The sequence below is a fragment of the Agelaius tricolor genome, unplaced genomic scaffold, assembly GCF_023055355.1.
Source record: "Agelaius tricolor isolate 1412-34295 unplaced genomic scaffold, bAgeTri1.0.p SCAF_43, whole genome shotgun sequence".
Taxonomy (NCBI): domain Eukaryota; kingdom Metazoa; phylum Chordata; class Aves; order Passeriformes; family Icteridae; genus Agelaius; species Agelaius tricolor.
The window spans coordinates 1,992,897-2,018,564 of record NW_027269303.1 but is presented as its reverse complement, the minus strand read 5'-3'; the positions used below and the strand labels follow the sequence as shown (position 1 = coordinate 2,018,564).

Here is a 25,668-nt window from a genome sequence, read left to right as displayed (position 1 = left end):
ACACTTCCTGTTGGTTTAATTTGAGAGGTTCTTTTTCTTTGTTTTACTTTTTCAATATTGTCCACAAATAAATGTCCTTGTTTGTGCCCTTTCCCATTTTGTTTCTCTCCACCTTCCCTGTGTTCACACTCTGTCAATGAGGGGCTGCGCTCTTGGTGCCTTTAAAGGAACTCAAGGATCTCCCAGCAGAGTTTTCTGCAGAGATGCCCTTTTGTTGCCTTCTCTGGAGCTGCAGCAGCAATGTCTGTGTGCAGAGCTGGGGCAGATCAGTGCTGGCCCAGCAGCTGTGCCCAGCAGCAGCAGCAGCAGCAGCACTTGGTGTTGCCAGTGCTGCTGCCGTGGCCCTGCCCCGCTGCCCTGGTGGCCCTGGTGTTGCTGCAGGGCCTGAGTGCTCTCGGGGCCGGGCACAGCCCTGGGGGTGGCAGTGCCGGGGCTGCAGCAGGGACAGGCCATGGGCACTGCTGGGGCAGCGCTGACGCCTCAGGCCAGGCCCTGGGGGCTCCAGGCTCCTTGCCCAGGCTCTCTCAAGAACACGCCCAGGCCAAGGCTCAGCACAGAAACCCCCGTCAGCAGCCCCAGGCTGGCCGTGGGCAGGCTGGGGGCAAACAGCATGGCTGGGGCTCTGCAAGGGCCCTGGGGCAGACGGGAAGGAGCAGCAGAGCAGGGGCTGATCCATGCCCAGTGCGCTGCACAACCCAGGGCAGCGTCCCAGAGCGTCCTCATGCAGCTGCCAACAACATCCCCCCTCTGCAGCCCTGGCCTCTCCCCCAGCTCACACAGGTGCCCCATCCTTGCAGGCACAGACACGGCAGCACTGCCTCAGCAGCCCCTGTTTGCATTGCACACAGCAGGGCCAGCACCCCCATGCTGTTGCTGTGGGGACATGAACCTGAGGGAGCACAAATGCCATCAGCCCCTGGGGCCAGCAAGGCCTGGGGGACACCAGGGAAACCACTCAGCTTTGTCCTGGCCTCTGCACTCAGCCAGAAAGTTTGTTCCCATCAGCTGGGAGTTTCCTGTGCCACTGCAGACGCTGTTGCTCAGAGCCAGGGCTGCCTGGCAGACACCCCCAAACTGCCCTGAGCATTTCCTTGGCTTCACCTTTGTTTTCTTTACTCTTCCCTTGTACAAATCTCTTCCTCTTGCCCAGCCCTGTTCCCTCCCCTGCAAACAGCCCATCCCTGTTTGCCCTTTCCTCTCTGGCCCCACTCCCCATTGCATTTCCTGACTTGGCCCCATGGGAACGTCCCTTGGGCAGCAGGATCATCCTACAAGTGCTGCAGGAATTGTCTGCAGGCTCCTGCAGTGCCTGCTGCTGCTCCCTCTCCAGAGGCACCCCAGGCCAGGGGGGCACATCTGGGCTGCTGTGTCTGCCTCTGGGGCTCCCTGTTCTGGGCAGTGAGGAGGAGCTGCAGAGGCTCTGCAGGACTGACAGGATGGGCTTTGGGGCTGCCAGGAGAAGCTGAGGGACCTGGGCTGCTGGAGCTGCTGAAGAGGAGGCCCAGGGCTCATCCTGAAACTGCTCCAAGGGTGGTTTAAGAGAATACCAGAATCACCAAGGTTGGAAAAGGCCTTGGAGATCATCAAGTCCAACCTGTGCCCTGACACTGCCTTGTCTCCCCTGGGCCTCCTCTTCTCCAGGATAAACAACCCCAGCAGCTCCCTTAGCCACTCCTCACAGGACTTGTGCTCCAGACCCCTCCCCAGCCTTGTTGCCCTTCTTTGGATACGCTCCAGCCCCTCCATGTCCTTCCTAAATTGGGGAGCCCAGAACTGGACACAGCACTCGAGGTGCTGCCCAAGCAGTGCTGAGCACAGGGGAAGAATCCCTGCCCTGCTCCTGCTGGCCACACCATTCCTGATTCAGGCCAGGAGCCATTGGCCTTCTTGCCCACCTGGGCACACTGCTGCCTCATGTCCAGCCTGCTGTCCATCAGTGCCTGCAGGTCCCTTTCTGCCTGGCTGCTCTCCAGCCACTCTGTCCTCAGCCTGTGATGCTGCGGGGGTTGTTTTGGCCAAAGTGCAGGACCGAGCACTTGGACTTGTTAAACCTCACCTTTTTGGGATTTGGGCCCTGAATCCAGCCTGTCCAGGGCCCTGTGCAGAGCCCTCCTACCCTCCAGCAGATCCACACTCCCAGACAACTTGGTGTCACCACGGTTCCATGAGGCCCCTGAGTGTCCCAATGGTGTCCATGGTTCCATGAGGCCTCCCAGTGTCACAATGTCCCTTTGGTTCCATGGGAACCCTTGGTGTCACAAAGTCCCTTGGATCCTTGGGCCCTGCAGTGTCACAATTGCCCTTGGTCCCCCCAGGCCCTACAGTGTCACAATGGATCCTTGTTTCCATGAGGTCTGGCAGTGCAGCAATGCTCTCCTTGGTTCCACAGTGTCACAATGGCCTCTTGGTTCCAAGGGCCACCACGGTGTCAAACATGTTTCCTTCATTCCAGGAGTCCCTGAGGAGCAGCCCTGGCCCCTTGGTTCCATGGGGCCCTGCAGGGTCACAATGGCCCCATCGTGACACCAGGTCCTGCTCTGTCACAATGCTCTGCATGGTTCCACAGGGCCCTGCAGGGTCACAGTGGCCTCTGTGGTGCCACCAGGACCCAGCCTGTCACCATGGACTCCTTGCTTCCATTCAGCCCCACAGTGTCACAATGGCCCCTTGGCTCTGTGCTGCCATGTCGTACACAGTGTCACCATGGTCCTCTGAGTGCCACCAGGCCCTTCAGTGTCACAATGGCCCCTTGCTTCCCCAGGGCCCTGCAGGGTCACAATCATCAGAGAATCAACCAGGCTGGAAATGACCTTGGAGAGCATCAAGTCCAACATGGGACCCAACACCACCTTGTCACCCAGACCATGGCACTGAGTGCCACATCCAGTCTTTCCTTACACACCACCAGGGATGGTGACTCACCCACCTTCCTGGGCAGCCCATTCCAAAGCCCAATCACCCTTTGTGTGAATAATATCTCCTAATGTGCTGTCTAAAAATCCCCAGGTGCAGCTGAAGGCTGTGTCCTCTTGTCCTCTCACTGTTCCCTGGGAAAAAAGGCCAACCCTCACTTGTCTGCACCCTCCTGTCAGGGAGTTGTAGAGAGAGATGAGGTCTCCCCTGGGCCTCCTCTTCTCCAGGATAAACAACCCCAGCTCCCTCAGCCACTCCTCACAGGACTTGTGTTCCAGACCCCTCCCCAGCCTTGTTGCCCTTCTCTGGACACGCTCCAGCCCCTCCATGTCCTTCCTAAATTGGGGGGCCCAGAACTGGACACAGCACTCGAGGTGCTGCCCAAGCAGTGCTGAGCACAGGGGAAGAATTACTGCCCTGCTCCTGCTGGCCACACCATTCCTGATCCATAAGAGTGACAGGGGCTGGATGAGGGAAATGGTGGGGAGGGAGTGGGGACAAAGTTATTGATTGTCAGCCATGAAGGGTCTTCTTCTTCATATCTATTCAAACTCAATTAGAAGGTGCTGAGAATCAATATCAACTGAGGATAGCTGATAGCCATCTATAAACAGGAAAAGGAAACAGGACAAACCATTCTCTCGCATTGTTTTCGATAGAGTACATTCACTTTGAATAGAGTTCTCAAATCAGTCTAAATACCAGGGAAGAACTGAAAATTTGAATTATTCCCAGGGTCTTTTCTTGTTTGGGCATTTTGACCAAATGTTTATTAACCTTTCTCACTGAATTTGTGAACTGAAGAGCTCCAGAAAGAATAGGGCTCTGGAGTATTAAAATTCACCAGCATCCTCCAAGTGGCTGAGGATCCATGCCCATGAGAGCAGAAATGAACAGAAATGGGCACAGCTTTGTGGCTGCTGTCCCAGCTTTGGCATGGGCCCTGGGCCTGGAGCAGGAGCAGCTCTTGAGGGCTCCAAGGCCGGGGCTCCTGTGCAGCCCTGGGCAGATGGGATGGCAGCAGGGGCTGCAGAGCTCTCAGCACCTCAGGCCGAGGGGAGCAGGGCAGTCAAGGAGTCTCCTTTGGCCTTGGCCAAGCACCTTCCCCCATGGCTGGGGCTGAGTCCTGTGGCAGCTGCAGCTGCTGCTGTGGCCTCCGCAGGGGCTGAGGCCGTGGGGCCAGTGCCCAGAGCAGCCTGGCCTGAGCAGAGCTGTGGGGCCAGAGCCGGCTGGGCTGGGCTGGGCTCAGAGAGGCCCTTGGTGCTGCCCAGAGCTCAGGGCAGCTGGCAGAGCTTGCAGGGAGCTGGGCTGGGCTCCGAGAGCCTGGCCCAGAAACCATCAGTGTCCATCTCAGCCTGGCTGAGCGTGCAGGGGCAGGACTCAGGCCAGGCCTTGTGGGGCAGGGCCAGCGCCTGTGCAAGGCATTGCAAACAGGCAAGTGGCCCAGAGAGGAGGCTGCTCTGTGCCCTTGGTGGCACAGACAGAGCAGGGAGGGGGCCCAGGACATTTGTCAGCGCCAGCCTCTGTGCCCATGCGTTGGCAACCCTGGCTGCTGAGTCCAGCTTTGGCCTGGGCTGAGTTTGGCTGTGGCCCAGCTCCATCCTCCTGCGGGGCTCAGGGCCTGTTCCCGGCCATGGCCAGCCCTGGCTGCCTCTCTGCTGGCCCAGAGGCCGGCAGAGCCCGGGGCAGGGCTGTCTGTGCAGCCCCACAGGTGCCACGGGCTCTGCAGGAGCTGGCAGAGGCTGCCCAGCAGGGAGGCCATGGGGCCCAGAGCCCCAAGGCTGCTGTGGGCACCACGGCACAGGGGCCGTTCCCAGCCGCAATGCTCCTGGCCTGGGCTGGGCCTGCACAGGGGCTGGGCCACCATGGCTGGGCCAGCACAGGGCCTCAAAGGGGCCACGCAGCCGCTGCCGGGGCTGACAGCAAGGCCAGGCACACACAAGCAATTGCTGAGCATGGCCTGCGCTGGCCAGGCCTGACTGTGCCAAAGGCAGAGCTCAGCTGCCCTTGGGGGCTGCAGCAACACTCCAGAGCCCAAAGAGCCTCCATGGCTGGGCTGGAGACCAAGGCTGCAGCAGGGAAATGCAGGGCTGCTGCGGGATGGGGAGGCCATTGAATTCCAGCACACACCTCAGCTCTCTGATGATCCCGGCACCATGCTGGGCCCTGTTTCAGACTGGAGCAGAGCAGATGTTGATGGCACAGGATCCCTGAGGGGCTGTCAGGGACCTGCAGTTTGCAAGGTGCTCTGCTCTCCCTCAGGTGCTCTGGGAGAGATCCAATCCCAGCTGGGCACCTCAGGGCACAAGTGGCACTGCCTGTTCATGGGGACACAGCTAATGTCTGCCTGGAAAGGGGCACAGGTGTTAATACTTGTTGGTTTGATAATATACAAGCAAATCTTTATTATCTGGGTCATTTGATTACTTTTTAAGAAATGGCCAAGTTTTCCCACAAGGAACAGGAATTTCCTGAGGTGTACTGATGGCAGGGGGAGAAACACTGATCTTGCCTTCTAGTGGTGTCACCAATATTCTGTTCATTTTTTTCTCTCCCTTTTCCTTCAGGTATTTACAGGTCTCTTGTTTAAATGTCAATGTCAAAGGACATCTCTTCATTTAGAGTAGGTGGATCTATGTGCTTCCTACTGCTCTTTGATTTCCTTCTCCGGATGTTCTCTGGTGATTCATATGCTTCTCAACCAACTGGTTTCATGCTATGAGCAACAGGAAGTTGCCCAGTTTTCTGATGTTAAAAAAAACCCTTTATTAGTCAAAATCTTATTTGCGTTTCCATCTTATACAGAATTACCTTTTCCTATGTCTTTGTCTGAAGTTGTTCCTGTATGGACATCCCTTGAGGATGGGAGACATGTCAGATGCTGCTGGGACATCCCAGAGAGCTGAGGGAAGAACTGTGATGGTTATTAAACTGTTCAAATGATCAGGTTCTGTTTGCTGGAAAGAAACCTTTCTGTGCCTCTGAGTGTCACCAGGCCCTGAGCCCAAAGGACACAAACCTGATGAGTTGTGGTTCCCACTGCAGGGGCTGCACTTGGACCTTGGCTCTGCACAGGAAAGCTCTTCATCCCCTTTCTCTCTTTTCCTCCCTCTGGGCATGGAGGGATGTCACAGACATCTTTCATGAAACATCCTTTCTTAGGATTTTTCCTTGTGAGAAGCTGCAGTTTCAGCAACCAAAGTAAACAAGGGTTATCTGCTGCTGTGGAATGCAACAGGTAGACCCGTGATTGGTCTCCTGTGGGTGTTTGGATTTCTTGACCACTCATGGCAGAGCTGGCTCTTGCTCTGTCTGAGACACAGATCTTTGTTATTCATTTTTTTCTATTCTTAGCTTAGCTAGCATCTGAAGAAACCTTTCCTTTCTATTGCTTTTTAGTATAGTCCTAATGTAACATATATCATAAAATAATAAATCAAGCCTTCTGGTCATGGAGTCAACATTCTCGTCTCTTCTTCATCCTGAAAACCCTTGTGACCGCAGTCACAATTGGTGACCCTCGACTGAGGAGGACAATCATCACTTGGTGAGACCACCAGCGGAGCATTGCTGCACTGGGTAAACCCTGAATGTGTGGCATTGATGGTTGCTTCACAAGCAACCACAGAAGTGGATTCTAGCCAGGAGCTGAAGAACTGAAGATCCGAATTTGGACAGAGTTCACAGCAAGGCTGACCACAAAGAGAACCTTCTGAAAAGCCTCCAGGAAGATGTTCAGAAAGCTCAGCAGCACCATGCAGATAGCCAGAGAGTCCTGGACACTGTCACAAGGTACTGTTGGTTTTTCTCCTCCTAAAGATGAGGCCATTCGCAGTTTGTGGCTGCTCATCTGGAGGACTTCTCCCCTAGAGGATGAGGTTCCATTCTCCCCTTCAGAGGAGAAACTTATTGCCCTCTGGCAAAAATGGGGTGAAGAGGACGGAATTCTCCTGTTGGAGACAGATCTCTATGAGTTTTTTCAATGGGCAAAGCTCTTTGGGTTTTTACGAATGTGCTATATGCCCTTGATATGTTCGTCTGGGAGTGTATGGACTCCATTTTCCAATTCTTTTTATACCGTGGGTTCGGATGCCCCTCAATTTATCCAACCTTTTTGTTGCTCTTTCTAGTCTTGAAACGGAGAGCAGCTGTTTTTCCCTGGATTGCTAACTGCAAGGGCAAAGCCCCGTTCCCCCCGATTCCGGGGGAAGACCCTTTGGAGGGGGACGATCTGCTGCTTTCCAGCCCCCCTGAACCTCAGTGGGGGGGCGAAGTTTCGCCCGCAGCCGAAGTTTTTTTTACTGCGTCTTCGGAGCATGCTCAGACGGAGCCGTTTGTTCCCCCCTCCCGTTGCTCTCAGGGGGGATGGGAGTGGGCGGTGCCGCCCCGGCCAGCACCACGAGCACCGCCCCAGCCAGCGCCGCGAGCACCGCCCCAGCCCGCCCCGCGCGTGCGGGCGGTTCCCCGCGTGGCCCCCCCCCGGCCACCCCTCCAGCGGAGCCTGTGGGCGCTCCGGCCACGGTTCCGCTGGCTTCCCTGCCTGCATTTGAGGCCTCAGAGACACCGCTTCCCGCGGCTGCGCCGATGTTGCTGGGCAACAGCGATCCACCGCTCCCCCTGGCCGTCCCGCTGCCTTCTGCGACTGTGCTTCCGCGGCCCATGTCAGAGGCCGGTGCAGAAGAAGCTGCTGACCCCGTGCCACCCCCGCCACCCCCACCGCCTCCCCAGGCGGCCCCGCTGCCCGCCCCTGTGGGGACTCCGTCCTCCGTGTCTGCGTCAGAGGCTGCCCTGGAGCCGGTGACAGCTGCAGCGGCGCCTCCTGCATCCAGTGGGACTTCCTCCCCGAGTTTTTTGGGTTGTCCCGGGGCTGCCCCTGCGGGGGGAGCTGGGACAGGGGAAGAGGGCGTCAGCCTGTCCTTCCGTGGAGGAGGCATGGCCCGACAGCTGGCTGTGGGTGCAGCGCAGCTGCCTGCTTTCAAGATCAGCATTTTTGGCGGGTTGGGGGGTGTTTGGTCCGGGGTTTCCCCCTGGGGGATGCGAATCTCTCTGCCGCCCCTCGTGCGCCCCAGCGGCGAGGGGGAGGTTGGTCCCGAAAGTTCTGCCCCTGGTCCCCAGCCCAGAGGGGGTGGAGGTGGTGCCGTGAGGCAGATGGGAGGAACACCTGGTGCATTTGCATTGCAGAGGCAGAGGACACAGCAGGAAGCAAGCATCGCTTGTCTGCTGTGGGGAAAGGACATCCCCAGACCCGAGACCCCGAGACGAAGTTTCTCGGGACAGCTTCTGTCTTCCCATTGCCGGCATGCCTCGGTGGTTTTGGGGAAAGGAAGCGTTTGGTCACCTGTTCTGCCATTGTACTTGCAGCAGGGTGCGGGTCTGTGCCAATGCAGAGCCTGCCTCGGGGGCTGGGCCTGGGCTGTCTGCCTTGGTTGCTTGGGCCAGGGCCACCTCCTGGCCTCCTGTTGGGTTTGGGGGCTTTGTTTCCCCCTTCTGGTCCTGGGCCACCTTTCTGTGGGCCAGGTCTGGGGTTCCTGATCCTTCCACATGGGCCAGGGCCCCCAAAGGCCTCTCTCTGGCTCCTCTGCTGCTGCTGCTCTTTCCGACAAGACCAAAAAAAAAAAAAAAAAAAAAAAAAAAAAAAAAAAAAAAAATTATTACTTAAATAAAAAAGGGTGAAAGAGCTGGCAGCAGCTCAGAGGCAGGGATTGGCTTCAGCCCAAGTTGTGGCAAGACATTTCAGAAATTTTCTCGACATTCTTTGAAGACTGTCAATGGACATTTGATAACTATTGATGGACTTTTCTGTAGCAAGCCTGTTTCAGGACCAAAAGAAACTTTCAGATATGGCAAAGAGGAACATCTTCAAGCCATGGACTTTTCCTGAAACTCAGCTGCTTGGACTTGAATTTTCTTTGCATTGTTTTTGCATTTTCTTATATTATAAAATTGTTTTAGTGATATGATAGAATTTATGTTCTACGGGTGAAGAAATTCCCAGTGCATTCCACAGGAGCACTTGAGTGGAGTTTGATTGGCAACAGATAACCTGTCAAGTGTTTGTCTTTTTCTTCGGCATGAGTACAGCAGAGAAAATTACAAACACGTTTCCTTTTAATTTAATTAAATAAAAAAAGGTGACATGTCGCAGACATCTTTCATGAAAAATCCTTTCTTAGGACTTTTCCTTGTGAGAAGCTGCAGTTTCAGCAACCAAAGTAAACAAGGGTTATCTGCTGCTGTGGAATGCAACAGGTAGACCCATGATTGGTCTCCTGTGGGTGTTTGGATTTCTTGACCACTCATGACAGAGCTGGCTCTTGCTCTGTCTGAGACACAGATCTTTGTTATTCATTCTTGTCTATTCTTAGCTTAGCTAGCTTCTGAAGAAATCTTTTCCTTTCTATTGCTTTTTAGTATAGTCTAATGTAACATATATCATAAAATAATAAATCAAGCCTTCTGATCATGGAGTCAACATTCTCGTCACTTCTTCATCCTGAAAACCCTTGTGACCACAGTCACAGTTCCTGTTTTGTTGTTTAGAGCTCCTGAGAATCTCTTGATCTCTTGCTGATATTTATCCAGTGCGTCCAACTCAGTGTACACAAACAATTGTAATTCCTTTTAAATGTCTCCTTGAGAGAGTTTTTTAGTGGATGGGGGTCAGGGCTTGTGTGTCCTGCTTGGCCCAGCCCAGGCAGGGCTTTCCCAGCCACATTCCACACTCCATTGCCCAGCTGGAGCCGCTGGTGCCTCTGAGTTGTGCTGCCCCAGCCCCAGGGACGCTCTCCTTGTCTGCCCATTCCCCCACGGTCTCTGGGCAGGGATGGCCTCACTGGGGGCTGCTGACATCCTCAGCAACTTGGAGGCTGCTGCTGATTTTCACTGCTCCAGAGGCTTGTTCAGCCTTCAGCTCTTCAGTGCAGGAATTCAGTGTCCCAGGGCTCATGAACATTCAGAACACCTGAACAAGCCAAGCCTCTGGGAATCATTTGATTTTAATTTTCAAATCCTTTGTGGTTAAATAGATCTCAGTAGTGTATTCAAACTGAATACATGATATTTAAAAGGACAGTCAGAAAAGTTTTTTTAGGTCCTGTTTAGTTTTGTTTTCCTGTTAATTTATTGATATGTGCAATCTCCAATTGATACTGAATCCAAGTGCCTCCTCATGCAGTTTGAATAGATATGCAAATCAAGACCCTTCCTGGCTGACAATCAATCAGACTCTGTCCCTACCCCCACCCCACCATTTCCCCCATCCAAGCCCTGGCACTCAGAGCAGCCTTGTGCAAATCTGAGCTCCCTCCAGCCCAGGCTGCACCTGCAGCTTTCAGCTCCTTGGCTCCAACTCCCACCTGCTTTCCTTGGAGAAGGAGCTGCCCGAGACACAGAGGGATGTTCATTTCTTGTCAGCTATAAAGCCAAGGGAAGGCACAGCTCCATCAAATGCAAAAGTCACTCCTCTGCTGGATATTTAATCCACTTTGCACAGCAGACAGTCTCAGAGCAATGGAAAACACCTTCTTTTCCCAGCACAGATCCCAAGGTCCTCCCAAACCCTCCCTGCCCCAATTCTGCCCAGATTTGCTCTTTGCACACACGAGTCACAGGCTGAAGTCAGGAGCTCCCTCCATGCCCAGAGGGAGGAAAAGAGAGAAAGGGGATGAAGAGCTCTCCTGTGCAGAGCCAAGGTCCAAGTGCAGCCCCTGCAGTGGGAACCATAACTCATCAAGTTTGTGTCCTTTGGGCTCAGGGCCTGGTGACACTCAGAGGCACAGAAAGGTTTCTTGCCAACAAACACAAGATGAACATTTGAACAGTTTAATAACCATCACAGCTCTTCCCTCAGCTCTCTGGGATGTCCCAGCAGCATCTGACATGTCCAGATCCCCAAGGGATTTCTGAAAAGGAACAGTTCTAGACAAGGACATAAGAAAACACAATTTTGTGACAGATATAACACAATTAAGATGTTGACTAATATGGTATTTATTTTAACATCAGAAAGATTGGGCAACTTCCTGGAGCTTAAAGCATGAAACCGTTTGTTGAGAGGCACTTGAATGGCAGAGAGCATCTGGAGGACGAAATCTGGGAGCAATGGAAAGGACATAGATCCTGATAGTCTAGTGAAAAGATGGCCACTTAGACATGGCCATTTCAACAGGAGAGCTAAAAACACCTGATGAAAAAAACAATTAAATAATAGACTGAATATTGGTGACACAAGTAGATGGAAAGATCAGCATTTCTTCTCCTGCCATTAGTAGAACAATCCAGTAGATCCAGAAAATTCCTGTTCCTGATGGGAAAACTTTGCCATTTCTCAAAAGAACTCAGATTACCTAGATAATAACGATTTTCTTGTATATTAGGAACCTAACAAGTATTAACACCTGTGCCCCTTTCCAGGCAGACATCAGCTGTGTGCCCATGAACAGGCAGCGCCACTTGTGCCCTGAGGTGCCCAGCTGGGATTGGATCTCTCCCAGAGCACCTGAGGGAGAGCAGAGCACCTCGCAAGCTGCAGGTCCCTGATAGCCCCACAGGGCTCCTGCCCCATCAACACCTGCTCTGCTCCGGTCTGAAACAGGGCCCAGCACGGTGCCGGGACCATCAGAGAGCTGAGGTGTGTGCTGGAATTCAATGGCCTCCCCATCCCACAGCAGCCCTGCATTTCCCTGCTGCAGCCTTGGTCTCCAGCACAGCCATGGAGGCTCTTTGGGCTCTGGAGTGTTGCTGCAGCCCCCAAGGGCAGCTGAGCTCTGCCTTTGGCACAGTCAGGCCTGGCCAGCACAGGCCATGCTCAGCAATTGCTTGTGTGTGCCTGGCCTTGCTGTCAGCCCCGGCAGCGGCTGCGTGGCCCCTTTGAGGCCCTGTGCTGGCCCAGCCATGGTGGCCCAGCCCCTGTGCAGGCCCAGCCCAGGCCAGGAGCATTGCGGCTGGGAACGGCCCCTGTGCCGTGGTGCCCACAGCAGCCTTGGGGCTCTGTGCCCCATGGCCTCCCTGCTGGGCAGCCTCTGCCAGCTCCTGCAGAGCCCGTGGCACCTGTGGGGCTGCACAGACAGCCCTGCCCCGGGCTCTGCCGGCCTCTGGGCCAGCAGAGAGGCAGCCAGGGCTGGCCATGGCCGGGAACAGGCCCTGAGCCCTGCAGGAGGATGGAGCTGGGCCACAGCAAAACTCAGCCCAGGCCAAAGCTGGGCTCAGCAGCCAGGGCTGCCAACGCATGGGCTCAGAGGCTGGCACTGACAAATGTCCTGGGCCCCCTCCCTGCTCTGTCTGTGCCACCAAGGGCACAGAGCAGCCTCCTCTCTGGGCCACTTGCCTGTTTGCAATGCCTTGCACAGGCGCTGGCCCTGCCCCACAAGGCCTGGCCTGAGTCCTGCCCCTGCACGCTCAGCCAGGCTGAGATGGACACTGATGGTTTCTGGGCCAGGCTCTCGGAGCCCAGCCCAGCTCCCTGCAAGCTCTGCCAGCTGCCCTGAGCTCTGGGCAGCACCAAGGGCCTCTCTGAGCCCAGCCCAGCCCAGCTGGCTCTGGCCCCACAGCTCTGCTCAGGCCAGGCTGCTCTGGGCACTGGCCCCACGGCCTCAGCCCCTGCGGAGGCCACAGCAGCAGCTGCAGCTGCCACAGGACTCAGCCCCAGCCATGGGGGAAGGTGCTTGGCCAAGGCCAAAGGAGGCTCCCTGGCTGCCCTGCTCCCCTTGGGCTGAGGTGCTGAGAGCTCTGCAGCCCCTGCTGCCATCCCATCTTCCCAGGGCAGCAGAAGAGCCCCGGCCTTGGAGCCCTCAAGAGCTGCTCCTGCTCCAGGCCCAGGGCCCATGCCAAAGCTGGGACAGCCACAAAGCTGTGCCCATTTCTGTTCATTGCTGCTCTGATGGGGATGGATCCTCAGCCACATGGAGGATGATGATGAATTTTACTGCTCCGGAGACTTCTTCTTTCTTCAGCTCTTCAGTTCAGGAATTCAGTGAGAAGAGCTCATTAAAATGTGTTCAGGATACCTGAACAAGAAAAGGCCCTGGGGAATATTTCAAGTTTTCAGTTCTTAATATGGTTAATTCAAGAGATGACAGAAGTGTCCTCAAACTGAATATACAATTGTATAAAACAATGCCAAGAGTACAGTTTTGTTCTGTTAAGTTTTTTTTTCCTGTGTTATAGATTGATCTCAGCAATGTCCAATTCATATTGATCCCCAGCAGCTTTTAATGCAGTTTGAACAGATATGAAAATCAAGACCCTTCATGGCTGACAATCAATCAGAATTTTTCCCCACGCCCTCCCCATCATTTCCCTCATCCAGCCCCCGGCACTCCTATGGATCAGGAATGGTGTGGCCAGGAGGAGCAGGGCAGTGATTCTTCCCCTGTGCTGGGCACTGGTTGGGCAGCACCTCGAGTGCTGTGTCCCGTTCTGGGCCCCCAATTTATCAAGGACATGGAGGAGCTGGAGTGTGTCCAGAGAAGGGCAACAAGGCTGGTCAGGGTACTAAAAGTCTTGTGAGGAGCAGTGGCTGAAGGAGCTGGTATTGTTTATCCTGGAGAAGAGGAGGCTCAGGGGAGACCTCATCTCTCTCTACAACTCCCTGACAGGAGGGTGCAGCCAGGTGGGGTCAGGCTCTTTTCCCAAGGAAGAGTGACAGCACAAGAGGACACAGCCTTCAGCTGCACCAGGGGAAGTGTAGGCTGGACATTGGAAATATTCTTCACACAAAGGGTGATTGGGCATTGGAATGGGCTGTCCAGGGAGGTGGGTGAGACACCATCCCAGGAAGTGTTTAAGGAAAGACTGGATGTGGCACTCAATGCCATGATCTGGGTGACAGGGTGGTGTTAGGTGCCAGGTTGGCCTTGATGCTCTCCAAGGTCATTTCCAGCCTGGTTGATTCTCTGATGATTGTGACCCTGCAGGGCCCTGGGGAAGCAAGGGGCCATTGTGACACTGGGGGCCTGGTGGCACTAAGAGGACCATGGTGACACTGTGTACGACATGGCAGCACAGAGCCAAGGGGCCATGGTGACACTGTGGGGCTGGATGGAAGCAAGGAGTCCATGGTGACAGTCTGGGTCCTCCTGGAACCACAGAGGCCACTGTGACACTGCGGGGCCTTGTGGAACCAAGGGGCCATTGTGACACTGCAGAACCAAGGAGATCCTTGGGAGAGCCTGGGGACAATGGAATCAAGGGGCCATTGCTCCATTGCACGGACTCTGGGGACTGAGGGAACAATTGTAACACTGTGGTGCCCCATGGAACCAAGGGTCCCTGGTGACACTGCAGGATCTTGTGTCACCAGGGCTCCATTGTGACACTGCAGCACCAGGGAATTCATTGTGGCACTCTGAGGCCCCCTGGAACCAAGAGGCCACTGTGACCCTGCAGGGCCTTGTGAAACCATGCAGAGCATTGTGACAGAGCAGGACCTGGTGTCACGATGGGGCCATTGTGACACTGCAGGGCCCCATGGAACCAAGGGGCCAGGGCTGCTCCTCAGGGATTCATGGAATGAAGGAAACATGTTTGACACCGTGGTGGCCCTTGGGACCAAGAGGCCATTGTGACACTGTGGAACCAAGGAGAGCATTGCTGCACTGCCAGGCCTCATGGAACCAAGGATCCATTGTGACACTGCAGGGCCTGAGGGGTCCACGGTGCCATTGTGACACTGCAGGGCCCAAGGATCCATGGGACATTGTGACACCAAGGGGTCCCATGGAACCAAATGGACATTGTGTCACTGGGAGGCCTCATGGAATCACGGGGACATTTGGGACACTCAGGGGCCTCATGAAACCATGGTGACACCAAGTCCGCTGGGAGTGTGGATCTGCTGGAGAGTAGGAGGGCTCTGCACAGGGCCTTGGACAGGCTGGATCCAGGGCCCAAATCCAACAAGGTGAGGTTTAACAAGTCCCAGTGCTGGGTCCTGCACTTTGGCCAAAACAACCCCTGAAGCACTACAGGCTGGGGACAGAGTGGCTGGAGAGCAGCCAGGCAGAAAGGGACCTGCAGGGACTGATGGACAGCAGGCTGGACATGAGGCAGCAGTGTGCCCAGGTGGGCAAGAAGGCCAATGGCTCCTGGCCTGGATCAGGAATGGTGTGGCCAGCAGGCGCAGGGGGTAGATGGGTTCTTTGCAGGGGAGGGAACAGGGGTGGGCTATAGGAAGAAATTTGTATCAAGAAAGAGGAAAGAAAGCAAAGGTGAAGCAGAGGAAATGCTGAGGGCAGTTTGGGGGTGGCTGCCAGGCAGCCCTGGCTCTGAGCAACAGTGTCTGCAGTGGCACAGGAAACTCCCAGCTGATGGCAACAAACTTTCTGGCTGAGTGCAGAGGCCAGGACAAAGCTGAGTGGTTTCCCTGGTGTCCCCCAGGCCTTGCTGGCCCCAGGGGCTGATGGCATTTGTGCTCCCTCAGGTTCATGTCCCCACAGCAACAGCATGGGGGTGCTGGCCCTGCTGTGTGCAATGCAAACAGGGGCTGCTGAGGCAGTGCTGCCGTGTCTGTGCCTGCAAGGATGGGGCACCTGTGTGAGCTGGGGGAGAGGCCAGGGCTGCAGAGGGGGGATGTTGTTGGCAGCTGCATGAGGACGCTCTGGGACGCTGCCCTGGGCTGTGCAGCGCACTGGGCATGGATCAGCCCCTGCTCTGCTGCTCCTTCCTGTCTGCCCCAGGGCCCTTGCAGAGCCCCAGCCATGCTGTTTGCCCCCAGCCTGCCCACAGCCAGCCTGGGGCTGCTCACGGGGGTTTCTGTGCTGAGCATTGGCCTGGCCGTGTTCTGCAGAGAGCCTGGGCAAGGAGCCTGGAGCCCCCAGGGCCTGGCCTGAGGCGTCAGCGCTGCCCCAGCAGTGCCCAGGGCCTGTCCCTGCTGCAGCCCTGGCACTGCCACCCCCAGGGCTGTGCCCGGCCCCGAGAGCACTCAGGCCCTGCAGCAACACCAGGGCCACCAGGGCAGCGGGGCAGGGCCACGGCAGCAGCACTGGCAACACCAAGTGCTGCTGCTGCTGCTGCTGCTGGGCACAGCTGCTGGGCCAGCACTGATCTGCCCCAGCTCTGCACACAGACACTGCTACTGCAGCTCCAGAGAAGGCAACAAAAGGGCATCTCTGCAGAAAACTCTGCTGGGAGATCCTTTAGTTCCTTTAAAGCCACCAAGAGCACAGCCCCTCATTGACAATGTCTGTGGCCACAGGGAAGGTGGAGAGAAATCAAATGAAAAATGGTACAAACAGTTGCTTTTTTTTCTGGACAATATGAATAACTAAAACAAAGGAAAAAATACCCTATAACCAAAACAACAAGAAACATCAAAGAAAACTTTTATTACAAGTGATTTGCAGAAATTGGCTAGCAGTTTAATGTCCCTGAAACCATCCAGTCATCAGTCTCCACACTGCAGCCTTGAGCTCCTGGTTCCTCAGGCTGTAGATGAGGGGGTTCAGGACTGGAGGCACCACCGAGTACAGAACTGACAGGGCCAGATCTAGGGATGGAGAGGACATGGAGGGAGGCTTCAGGTAGTAAAATATACCGGTGCTGATGAACAGAGAGACCACAGCCAGGTGAGGGAGGCAGGTGGAAAAAGCTTTGTGCCGTCCCTGCTCAGAGGGGATCCTCAGCACAGCCCTGAAGATCTGCACATAGGAGAAAACAATAAATACAAAGCAACCAAGTCCTAAACAGACACCAACAGCAAGTAGCCCAAGTTCCCTGAGATAGGATTTTGAGCAGGAGAGCTTGAGTACCTGGGGGATTTCACAGAAGAATTGGCCCAGGACATTGCCATGGCACAGGGGCAGGGAAAATGTATTGGCCGTGTGCATGAAAGCATTGAGGAAGCCACTGGCCCAGGCAGCTGCTGCCATGTGGGCACAAGCTCTGCTGCCCAGGAGGGTCCCGTAGTGCAGGGGTTTGCAGATGGACACGTAGCGGTCGTAGCACATGATGGTCAGGAGGCAAAACTCTGTAGTTGCGCAGAAAACAAAAGAAAAGAGCTGAGCAGCACATCCAGTGTAGGAGATGTTGCTGGTGTCCCAGAGGGAATTGTGCATGGCTTTGGGGACAGTGGTGCAGATGGAGCCAAGGTCGCTGAGGGCCAGGTTGAGCAGGAAGAAGAACATGGGCGTGTGCAGGTGGTGGCCGCAGGCTACGGCGCTGATGATGAGGCCGTTGCCCAGGAGGGCAGCCAGGGAGATGCCCAGCAAGAGGCAGAAGTGCAGGAGCTGCAGCTGCCGCGTGTCTGCCAATGCCAGCAGGAGGAAGTGCCTGATGGAGCTGCTGTTTGACATTTGCTGCGGCTGCACATGGGCACCTGTTCATGGAGAAAAGGACAGTGAAGAGTTAGAGGAGATACCTGTAACCAAATCAAAGCCATTTCCCATACACCTACCCTGGAGCGCACACAGATACACTTCTGTTTTTAAGAATTCTGGTGTTTTCTTTAAAAGCTTCCCCATACCTCTGCTGGAGTACTTGAGTATCAGAAACCCTCAGCATTTCTACTGCCCTTAGGGAATAGAGAACACATACTGAGAGGCAAAGTGATACGTGGAGAGCTAGTGGACATTGTCTGTCATTCAGAATTTTGCTGTTCAGAATTTTGCTGGGCTTTAACCTTTTTCAGTTGGAGGGTGATCACCTCCCCATGTTTTCCCTAAAATGTCACCAGGCACTGCTGAGAGCAGATGGATCCACCACAGGCCAGCTCCACTTTTGTAGCCAAGGACTCATTCTGCTCATTTCACCAACCCAGCAGCATTTTCAGTGTCACAACACCTCTGCCTCTCCCCATCAATCTCATAACTCAGAGCTGCTCTAGGACAGGTTTGCACCCTGGATTGAAGCTCCCAGCTTGGACTGAAATCTCAGGGAGACTTCCAAGTGTCCTTCTGATGGCACTGGATGAAGGGAGATGCAGCTCCTTCCCTGGCTGCACTGACAGCATTGCCCAGAGCCGGGCCCTGGGGACAGCGTCACCCTGAGCCAGCTGTGCCCCCTGCCAGAGCCCCCAGGGCCGGGCAGCTGCTCCCAGCCCTGTGCTCTGCAGAGGGAACTGGGCCCGGGGCTGCAGAGCTGCCCCACGGCTCTGCTGCAGCTCTGCCTGCACAGGAGGGGCTGCACGCCTTGGAGCCCCGGCCCTGAGGGCAGAGGCTTGGCTGGGGCACAGGAGGGAGGGGGCTTCTTCAGAGGGAGGGGCTGCACTGCAGGGGCTCCTGTGGGCATCTCTAAACTCTCCCTGCCACAGCATTGCTGGGCTTTGTTTTCTCTCATTGCCTGATCTTCTCTCTGCTTCCTGCAGATTTCCCTCCTGCAGGTGTTTCCCTGTGCCTGATCTCTCCCTGCCAGCACCCACAGACCCCAAATCTCTGTGCACTCTCCTTGGCCCTACAGAACCCTGCCTGTTTGCAGGGCACTGGCTGGGGGCAGGTTCTGTTTGCAGCTTGGAGAAAGGACAGCTCAGGCTTAGCCTGATGGCTCCAGCAAAGGTGATGCTGCTGCTGTCCATGGGCAGAGGGGCTGAAAGCACAATAGGGATCTCCTGTGAACCTACTGATCACTAAAAAACCAGTTTGGATGTCTCAGGCACTTTTCAAAGTTCATAATTAATATTTCATATTTAGATTTTAATATTTAACACCCCTCTGTAGTAAAATCAAGACAACCCCGACAAAGGGAAGAATGACAAGGGGACTCTATTGATATCAGAAGGCAAATTAATTACTTTATTATAATATATTCTTCTACTGTATAATACACTTTATTACACTGAATCTGTACAAGCACTCCACTCTACTGAATAGCATCTCGTGACTGTCAGCCAACAGTGCAAACAGACACATGTGAATTCAATTGGTCAATGAATCAAAACACTCACACCAGAATCTAATACCAATTCCATTCAGGTAAACTATCTTCCAAAATGCATTCCACTTGTGCACAACAAGAGGAACATCAATTGATATAAGCATTGACTTTCCTTTCTCTGAGGTTCCTCAGTTCAGTTCCCAAAAAATATCCTCAAGAAGCTGTGCCTTGCTTTTCTCTGTGAAGAGAAATGCAGCCACACCCCTCCCTGCCATTCTCCAGTAGTAGGAAACTGAATACAAAGTCTTAGGATATTTCCTCATTTTTATAAAATTCTTGTCTTGGAAATATTATATGACTGACCAGAACCCCTCAGCATGTCAGAGCTTCATGAGCATTTCACCTCCCCTGCACCAGAAATACCCAGAGTTGTACTCACAGGCTCTGCAGGCATTGGCATGTTCCAGCTTGAGGAGATGGCTCCAGGAGCTGCAGCTGCATTGTCCTGCAGCCAGAGGTTCCTGTGCCAAGGGCTGGCAGTGATTGTGCCCCAGGCACTTCTCAGCCCCTTCCCAGCCCTGACTGATTGAAGCTCTCTGTGCCTCTGTGCTGTGCCCGGGCTGGCTGCAGGCAGTGCCCCAGCCCTGCTGGGCTGGCACAAGAGCTGCTCATCCAGAGAAATGTGCTTTTGAAGCTCTTCTTGGTGAGCAGGAGCTGCCTCTGTGCCAGGAGCCCAGCCCAGCTCAGCAGCACAGACACAGCACAAGGACTTTAATCAGCCTCTGGGGCCTTTGTGCTCAGGCCCTGAACATCAGTCCCTGAGAGGGAGCTGAGGAAACCTCTCCAGAACTCCAAGGCGGAATCCAACTCCAAAGTTTCTTGGACTTTTAATGGGTCCCAGAGAGGGACACGACTGAGCAAGTGTCCCCAGGCCCCAGGCAGAGCAGAGAACTGCAGGCAGTGCTGACAGGTGGGGACAAAGAGAAGCCAAGTCTTGGTGCCCTGGGGCACAGCAGGGTCTGTGCCAGCAAGGGCTGGGAGGAGACACCTTGTCCTGAGGCCCTGGGGCCTCCTGGCACAGCCCCAGCCAGGCTGGGCACTGTCAGCCCCTTGTGCTGCCCTCAGCATCCCCCCCTAGCCCACATCCCAGTGGCCTCAAGGATCTGCTGCAAGGAGTCCCTGGGGAGCCTTGCTCAGCAATGGCCCTGGGGCCTCCTTCATGCTCCCTGCAGGGACTGCAGGTTTTTCAAAGGACTTTGGCTTTGGCTTTTGCCTTGGAGTCTCTGAGAGGTTTGTGCAATCATGGCCTCCAATTATCTGCTGTAATTAGTCCCTGGAGAGGCTTTGTCAGTAACAACACTCAGTGGGGCTCATTAATGCTTCAGGGTACTTCATTTATTTGAAGGTACTTGCTGTTTCCCTTTTGATACAGAGGTTTGTGCAGTCATGGCCCCAATTATCTGCTTTAATGAGTCCCTGGAGAGCTTTGTACTGACACTCAGTGGTGCTCATTAATGCCTTGAGATACTCAAGGTTTTTAAGGTACTTCATGGATTTAAGAATACTTTTAGGTACTTTCAAGGATTTTCCTTCCCACACTGAGTCTCTGAGAGGTTTTTGTGCCATCCTGGCCTCCAATTCTCTCCTCCAAGAGTCCATGAGGAGCCTGTGTTGGGTATCTTCCCCCTTTCTGTTTTACAACAAAGATGGAACTGAAAGAATTTTGTAAGACTTTCTAAAAGCATCCAAACAAATATGGGACAATTAACAATACAACAACAACCAATAAGAGAATTATAAGTTCTGTTTCAGCTCGACATCATCCAACCCTTTAGTCACATTGGATTGGAAGAGGTTTTTGAACTAATCTTTGTTTTCCACTTGAAGCTTCTTGAACCCTGCCTTCAGTACCTGAATGCTCTTGTGGATTGACTCGCTGTGGCTGGAGAGGTTCATGCAGCACATGCCCTCAGAGTCTACACAGCCATGCCCATGTGCCCAGAGTAAAAACTCTATCGCTGTTCTGCAAGGTGGCGTGTCTGATGGTCTCTGTGTCTGAGAGCAGCCACTCAGTGTGAGGGAGGCAGCATTGGTTTGCTTACTCAACAGGCACCCAGGATGGTCTGACTGTCCTAAAGCTTTAGCTGCAGCCACCCAAGGCAGTCCAAATTGGGGGTGCTACCATCCAATACCTGGATTAAAGCTTGCAAAGCCATCTCTTTGATATCATCCAATACTTCTCTGGGGATACCTGCTGCTTGATCATCTGGTAGGCTGTGTTGTCCTTCTCCAGCTAGATGGTTGATTGTCAATTCCACCCTTGCCTAATTATTAGCATAGTCTGCTATTAATTGATTTAGTAAACACTTCCATCCCCCTTCCCACAGGGTGTATTCTGTAGGTGACAACAACATGGTCGTAATATATTTTAAATCATAGGGATTTAAGACATGTGCTTTAAACATGGCCCTCATTAGGCCATTAAAACAAGGTAAGTCCCTCCTATGATCTTTAGCTGCCCCACACAGATCCTTGATTTCCCCATAAACCAATGGCTGATTCCTGGAATTCTGCCCCCTTCTTCCATACCATACCGGGGCAATGAGGATTTTCGAGGCTATTTGCCAGTCTCCTTCCTTAACTGGAGGCATGGCCCCGGGTGGAGAGGATGATTGACAGTGGGGGCGTGACCCACAGTTTTCGGGGTGGAGTCTGGAGGTTCGTTCAGGGCGGAAGAGAAGGCTGTGGTAGCAGGAAGTGGAGGAGCCAAGATGGAGGGAGGATGGTCGGGCTCCCGAGCCACATTTAGGCTCCTTCCATCTTGAGTCTCCAGGCCATGATGCTCCAAGACTGCGTGGCCATTGCCATCTTGGACCATCATGGAAGGTCTGAGAAATGTAGGTTTGAGGGGTGGTCCCGAGTTAGGAGTGACCAACAGACTGCGTTTTCAGCACACTGCTTGTTGGTGAAGGGTCTCAAGGATGGTGTGGAAGATGGGGAGCATGCAGGGTGCAATGGGGTCCCTTTTGATTGAAAGGTTGTACAGTTTAACTCCCGCTGAGTCCCAAAATACAGTGGTATGGATTTCATGAGCAGAGGTGTCTGGAAAATTTTTAATGATCTACCTCATGATTGATTGTAATTTCTTCTTTGAAAATATTTTCTCATGATCAGTGAGAATTAACTTAAAGCATCCATATATGCTCCTTTCTACTTTGGACATCTGGCTGCCCAATTTTCTCTTTCTCTGCCTTATGGGGAAGAGCCACCGGAACACCCCAAATCAATTCTGGGACGTGGGTGCATATTGTAAAAACACAGTGGCAAAATGGGCAATAAATGTCTTGCATTTCCCCAAACCCACCTGCAATCCTATGCAGGTGAAACCATCATCCCTGCCGATCCTGGGCAAGGTCCCTCGAAGCAACGATGAATCCGCTGGGCCCAGCACAATCAAAAATCCCGGGGAGCGCTGGCCTATCCATCAGCCAACCCCAGCTGACGTGACTGACACAGGGAGCCCTGAGTGTCATGGTCCCTGTTCGGGCTCCAAAGGTCAAAATGAAGGTGGCTGTGACCAAACCTCTCTGGTTCCCTGACTTCAGGGCGAGGGTGGCAAAAATGAAAAGGAGCAGGATCAATGGAGTTGTTTAAAAGGAACTTTAATAACAGGGTGAAAAACAATAAACATGGAGAAGTCGAGCACAGTATGAGGGGCAGGATCCAAAGACCCAAGACAAAGGGGAGCAACGACATGTACACCTGGGGGTAGAAACACTCTAGAACAATACCCATATAGGGGAAACAAGTAACCAGTAGGGGAGGAGAACTTGGACAAGTTAGCATAACAACACTAAAGGCTTTTTGGAGAACTTTCAAGCTCACCTTAATTTAAACAAATGATTCCCAGGGCTTGAAACTTATGCCCAATGCTTTTGGGGTAAAATCTGTCTGACTCTGAGTTACAGCCAGGCTAACTCCCACACTGCTGCTTTGCTCTGGCCCCTTGGGACCATGCGGCCCAACAGAGCCACAATGATGTCCTGGGTTCCACGAGGCTCCACAGTGTGACAATGGTCCCTTCTATCCATGGCGCTCTGCAGTGTCACAATGGCCCCTGCATTTCACAAGGCTCCCAAATGTCACATTGGTCTCCATAGGAAGGAAACCACGGAGCCCCCATGTTTCAGGAGCTGATGAACAGCAACCACCAGAGGCCAAGGCAAGCCTGACCTGTCTGTCCTGGCAGGTTTGCTTGGAGCAACCCATGGATATTTGAAATTATGAATGTGGAGTTCTAATTTCAGACATCTGTGCCTGGAGAAGGATGATTTTTTCCATACAAGAAAAGCAGACAGCCCTTTCCAGTGTTTGGAAAACAGGTGAGTTCTGGCACTCAGGAGTTAAAGACCAGCCAGACCTGTCTGTTCTGGCAACTTTTGTCTGGGAGCAATCCTTGGATACACAGAAATTTAGAGGTGGAATCCAAATTTTGGCCATGGATACCTGGAAAAGATGGACAGTTCTTTTCTATGCAAAGGAAAGCCCAGAGCCCCAGTGTTTCAGGGGCAGATGGGAGTGGCCTTCCACATTCCAAGGTCAGCCAGACCTGTCAGGTGACCCCTGGGAGGCCAAGGCAGCCACACCTGTTTCATGTTCCCTTGGTTCCAGAGGGCCCTGCAGTGTCACAATGGCTCCTTGCTTCCATGATGCCCTCAGGTGTCATAATGGCCCCTTGGTTACACAAGTCCTTAAGGATCTTCATGGTCTCCATGCTTCCACAAGGCCCCACAGTGTCATAATGGTCAATTGGTTCCATGAAGCCTGGCTGTGTCCAATGGCCCCTTGGTTCCATTGGGGCCCAGTAGTGCAACAATGATTCTCTTGGTTCCACAAGTGCCCATAGTGTCACAATGGCCCCTTCCTTCCATGGGGCCCCACAGTGTCACAGTGGTCTCCATGATTCCATGGGGCCTTGCAATGCCACAATGCTCTCCATGGATCCACGGTGCCCTGCAGGATCACAACGGCCCTTTGGCTCCACGAGGCCCTGAAATGCAGCAATGGCCTCTTGGTTCCACAAAGCCCTACTGCTTCACACTGGCCCCTTGGGACCATGTGGCCCAGCAGAGCCACAGTGATGTCCTTGGTTCCACGAGGCCCCACAGTGTCACAGTGGCCCCTTGGATCCATGGTACCCTGCAGGGTCACAATGTTCCCCTTGGTTCCACAAGTTCCTACAGTGTCACAAGTTCCACAAGGGCCTGCAGTGTCACCATGGCCCTTTGGTTCCACAGCACCCCGCAGTGTCACAATGGTCTCCATAGGAAGGAAACAAGTGAGCCCCAGTGGTGCAGGGGCAGATGAGAGGCAGTCACCAGAGGCCAAGACTGGCCAGACTTGACTGTATGGGCAGATTTTGTCTGGGAGTAACCCTTGGATATAGGGAATTTTAGACGCAGAATCCCAATTTTGGCCATGGGTGCCTAGACAAGAAAGACAGTTCTTTCCCATAGGAATAAAAGCACAGAGCCCCAGTGCTTCACGGTCAGATGGGAAGTGGCCCTTGACATGCCAAATTCAGTGGCACCTGTCAGACAGCCCCCAGGAGGCCAAACCAGGCAGACCTGTTCCATGTTCCGTTGATTTCATGGGTGCCCACACTGTCCCAATGGTCTCCTTGATTCCATGAGCTCTGGCAATGTCACAATGGCTTCTTGGTTTCAGGAGCCCCAACAGAGTCACAAGGGCCCATTGGCCCCACACAGCCCCGCTGTCAAACAATGGCTCCTTGTTTCTATTTTAAATCAATCACAATCAAAGCACAGTTTGATCATTGATCCTTGCTTCCATAGGGCCCATGATTTGCACAATGGTCTCCTTGATTCCATGATTCCTGGATTCCACAGTCTCACCATCGTTTCCTTGGATCTCCATTGTCACAACTGAGCCATGGCTCCATGAGGTTCCGTAGTGTCACCGTGGTCGCTGTCAGAGGCTGGATGAGATCCATGTCCCGAGACACCTTGGGATGCTCGGAATGCCCGTGTGGGGCCAGGGCCGGGTCAGGCCTTGGTTTGTGGTGGGACAGAGCCCCGGCCCCAGCCCTGGCCTGGCAGAGCTGCCAATCACACAGCAGGGGCGGTGCTAATCCAGCTCTGATTGGCTGAGCTGTCAATCAATCAATCACACACCAGCAGCTGGTGCTACCCTGGCTCTGATTGGACGAGCAACTGGCAGTCCCACCCCAGGGGCGGGGCCATGAAGGCCCAGGGGGTTAAAAGCCAGAGCACGAGGCCAGCCCAGGGTCTGGATCCTGTTTTCTCCTGGGGTTCCTCTGTTGGTGATGCTGGAACCCCAGCAGTTGGTGCCCATGTGTGTGTCTTTCTATGGATCTTCTGTCTTTCTGTTGGTCTATGTTTCTTCTCCTTCTAATCCTACTTACCTGGAACATTTCTGGGTAACTTAAAATCTTAAAGGTTAAAGTTTTTTAGGTTAAATGTGTGGGAATCCAGGGCACAGGGAATATTTCTCTGTCTGCTCTGAGGAGTCCTGTCCCCCAGAGAAACACTGCCTTTAACCTTCACCCATGGAGAGGACTTCCAGGACTTTGAGACAGATTAGAATTTACCAAAGTGTGAAATAGATCAGAGGGTAGTATTGTATTTCACTAGGGTGAGAAATTTAGGTTTTGGGATTTTTAGTATGGTGTAGATAGGAAGCAAGATGGAGGAATTTGGGTGTAGTCCCTGTCTTCTTCATCTACTCCCTTTCCTGCAGTGTTTGTGGCAAAGGGTCACTGGTCAAGGAAAGCACAGTGCAGAGGTTATGTGGACAGTCAAGGGATGAGTTACTAGTAGATAAGTAGAAATAATGTCCATTTTAAGAGATAATTGGATGAGACAACTTTTACAGACCTTGAAACTGTACATTTTGGGGCCATTTTGAGGA

At 53.6% G+C, this 25,668-nt stretch overlaps 2 protein-coding genes across 2 annotated transcripts in view; one reads left to right on the top strand and one right to left on the bottom strand.

Moving 5' to 3' along the window:
- Nucleotides 1–25,668, top strand: part of LOC139604076 (uncharacterized) — a 1,261,625-nt gene that overhangs the window by 759,091 nt on the left and 476,866 nt on the right.
- LOC139604042 (olfactory receptor 14A16-like) lies at nt 16,269–17,243 on the bottom strand. The gene has a single exon (XM_071455030.1). It carries the CDS (start codon nt 17,199–17,201, stop codon nt 16,269–16,271), a length of 933 nt encoding a protein of 310 aa, XP_071311131.1. The 5' UTR covers nt 17,202–17,243.

Excerpts from the sequence above, each read along its gene's own strand:
- LOC139604042 (XM_071455030.1), bottom strand. The coding sequence starts at position 17,201 with ATGTCAAACAGCAGCTCCATCAGGCACTTCCTCCTGCTGGCATTGGCA.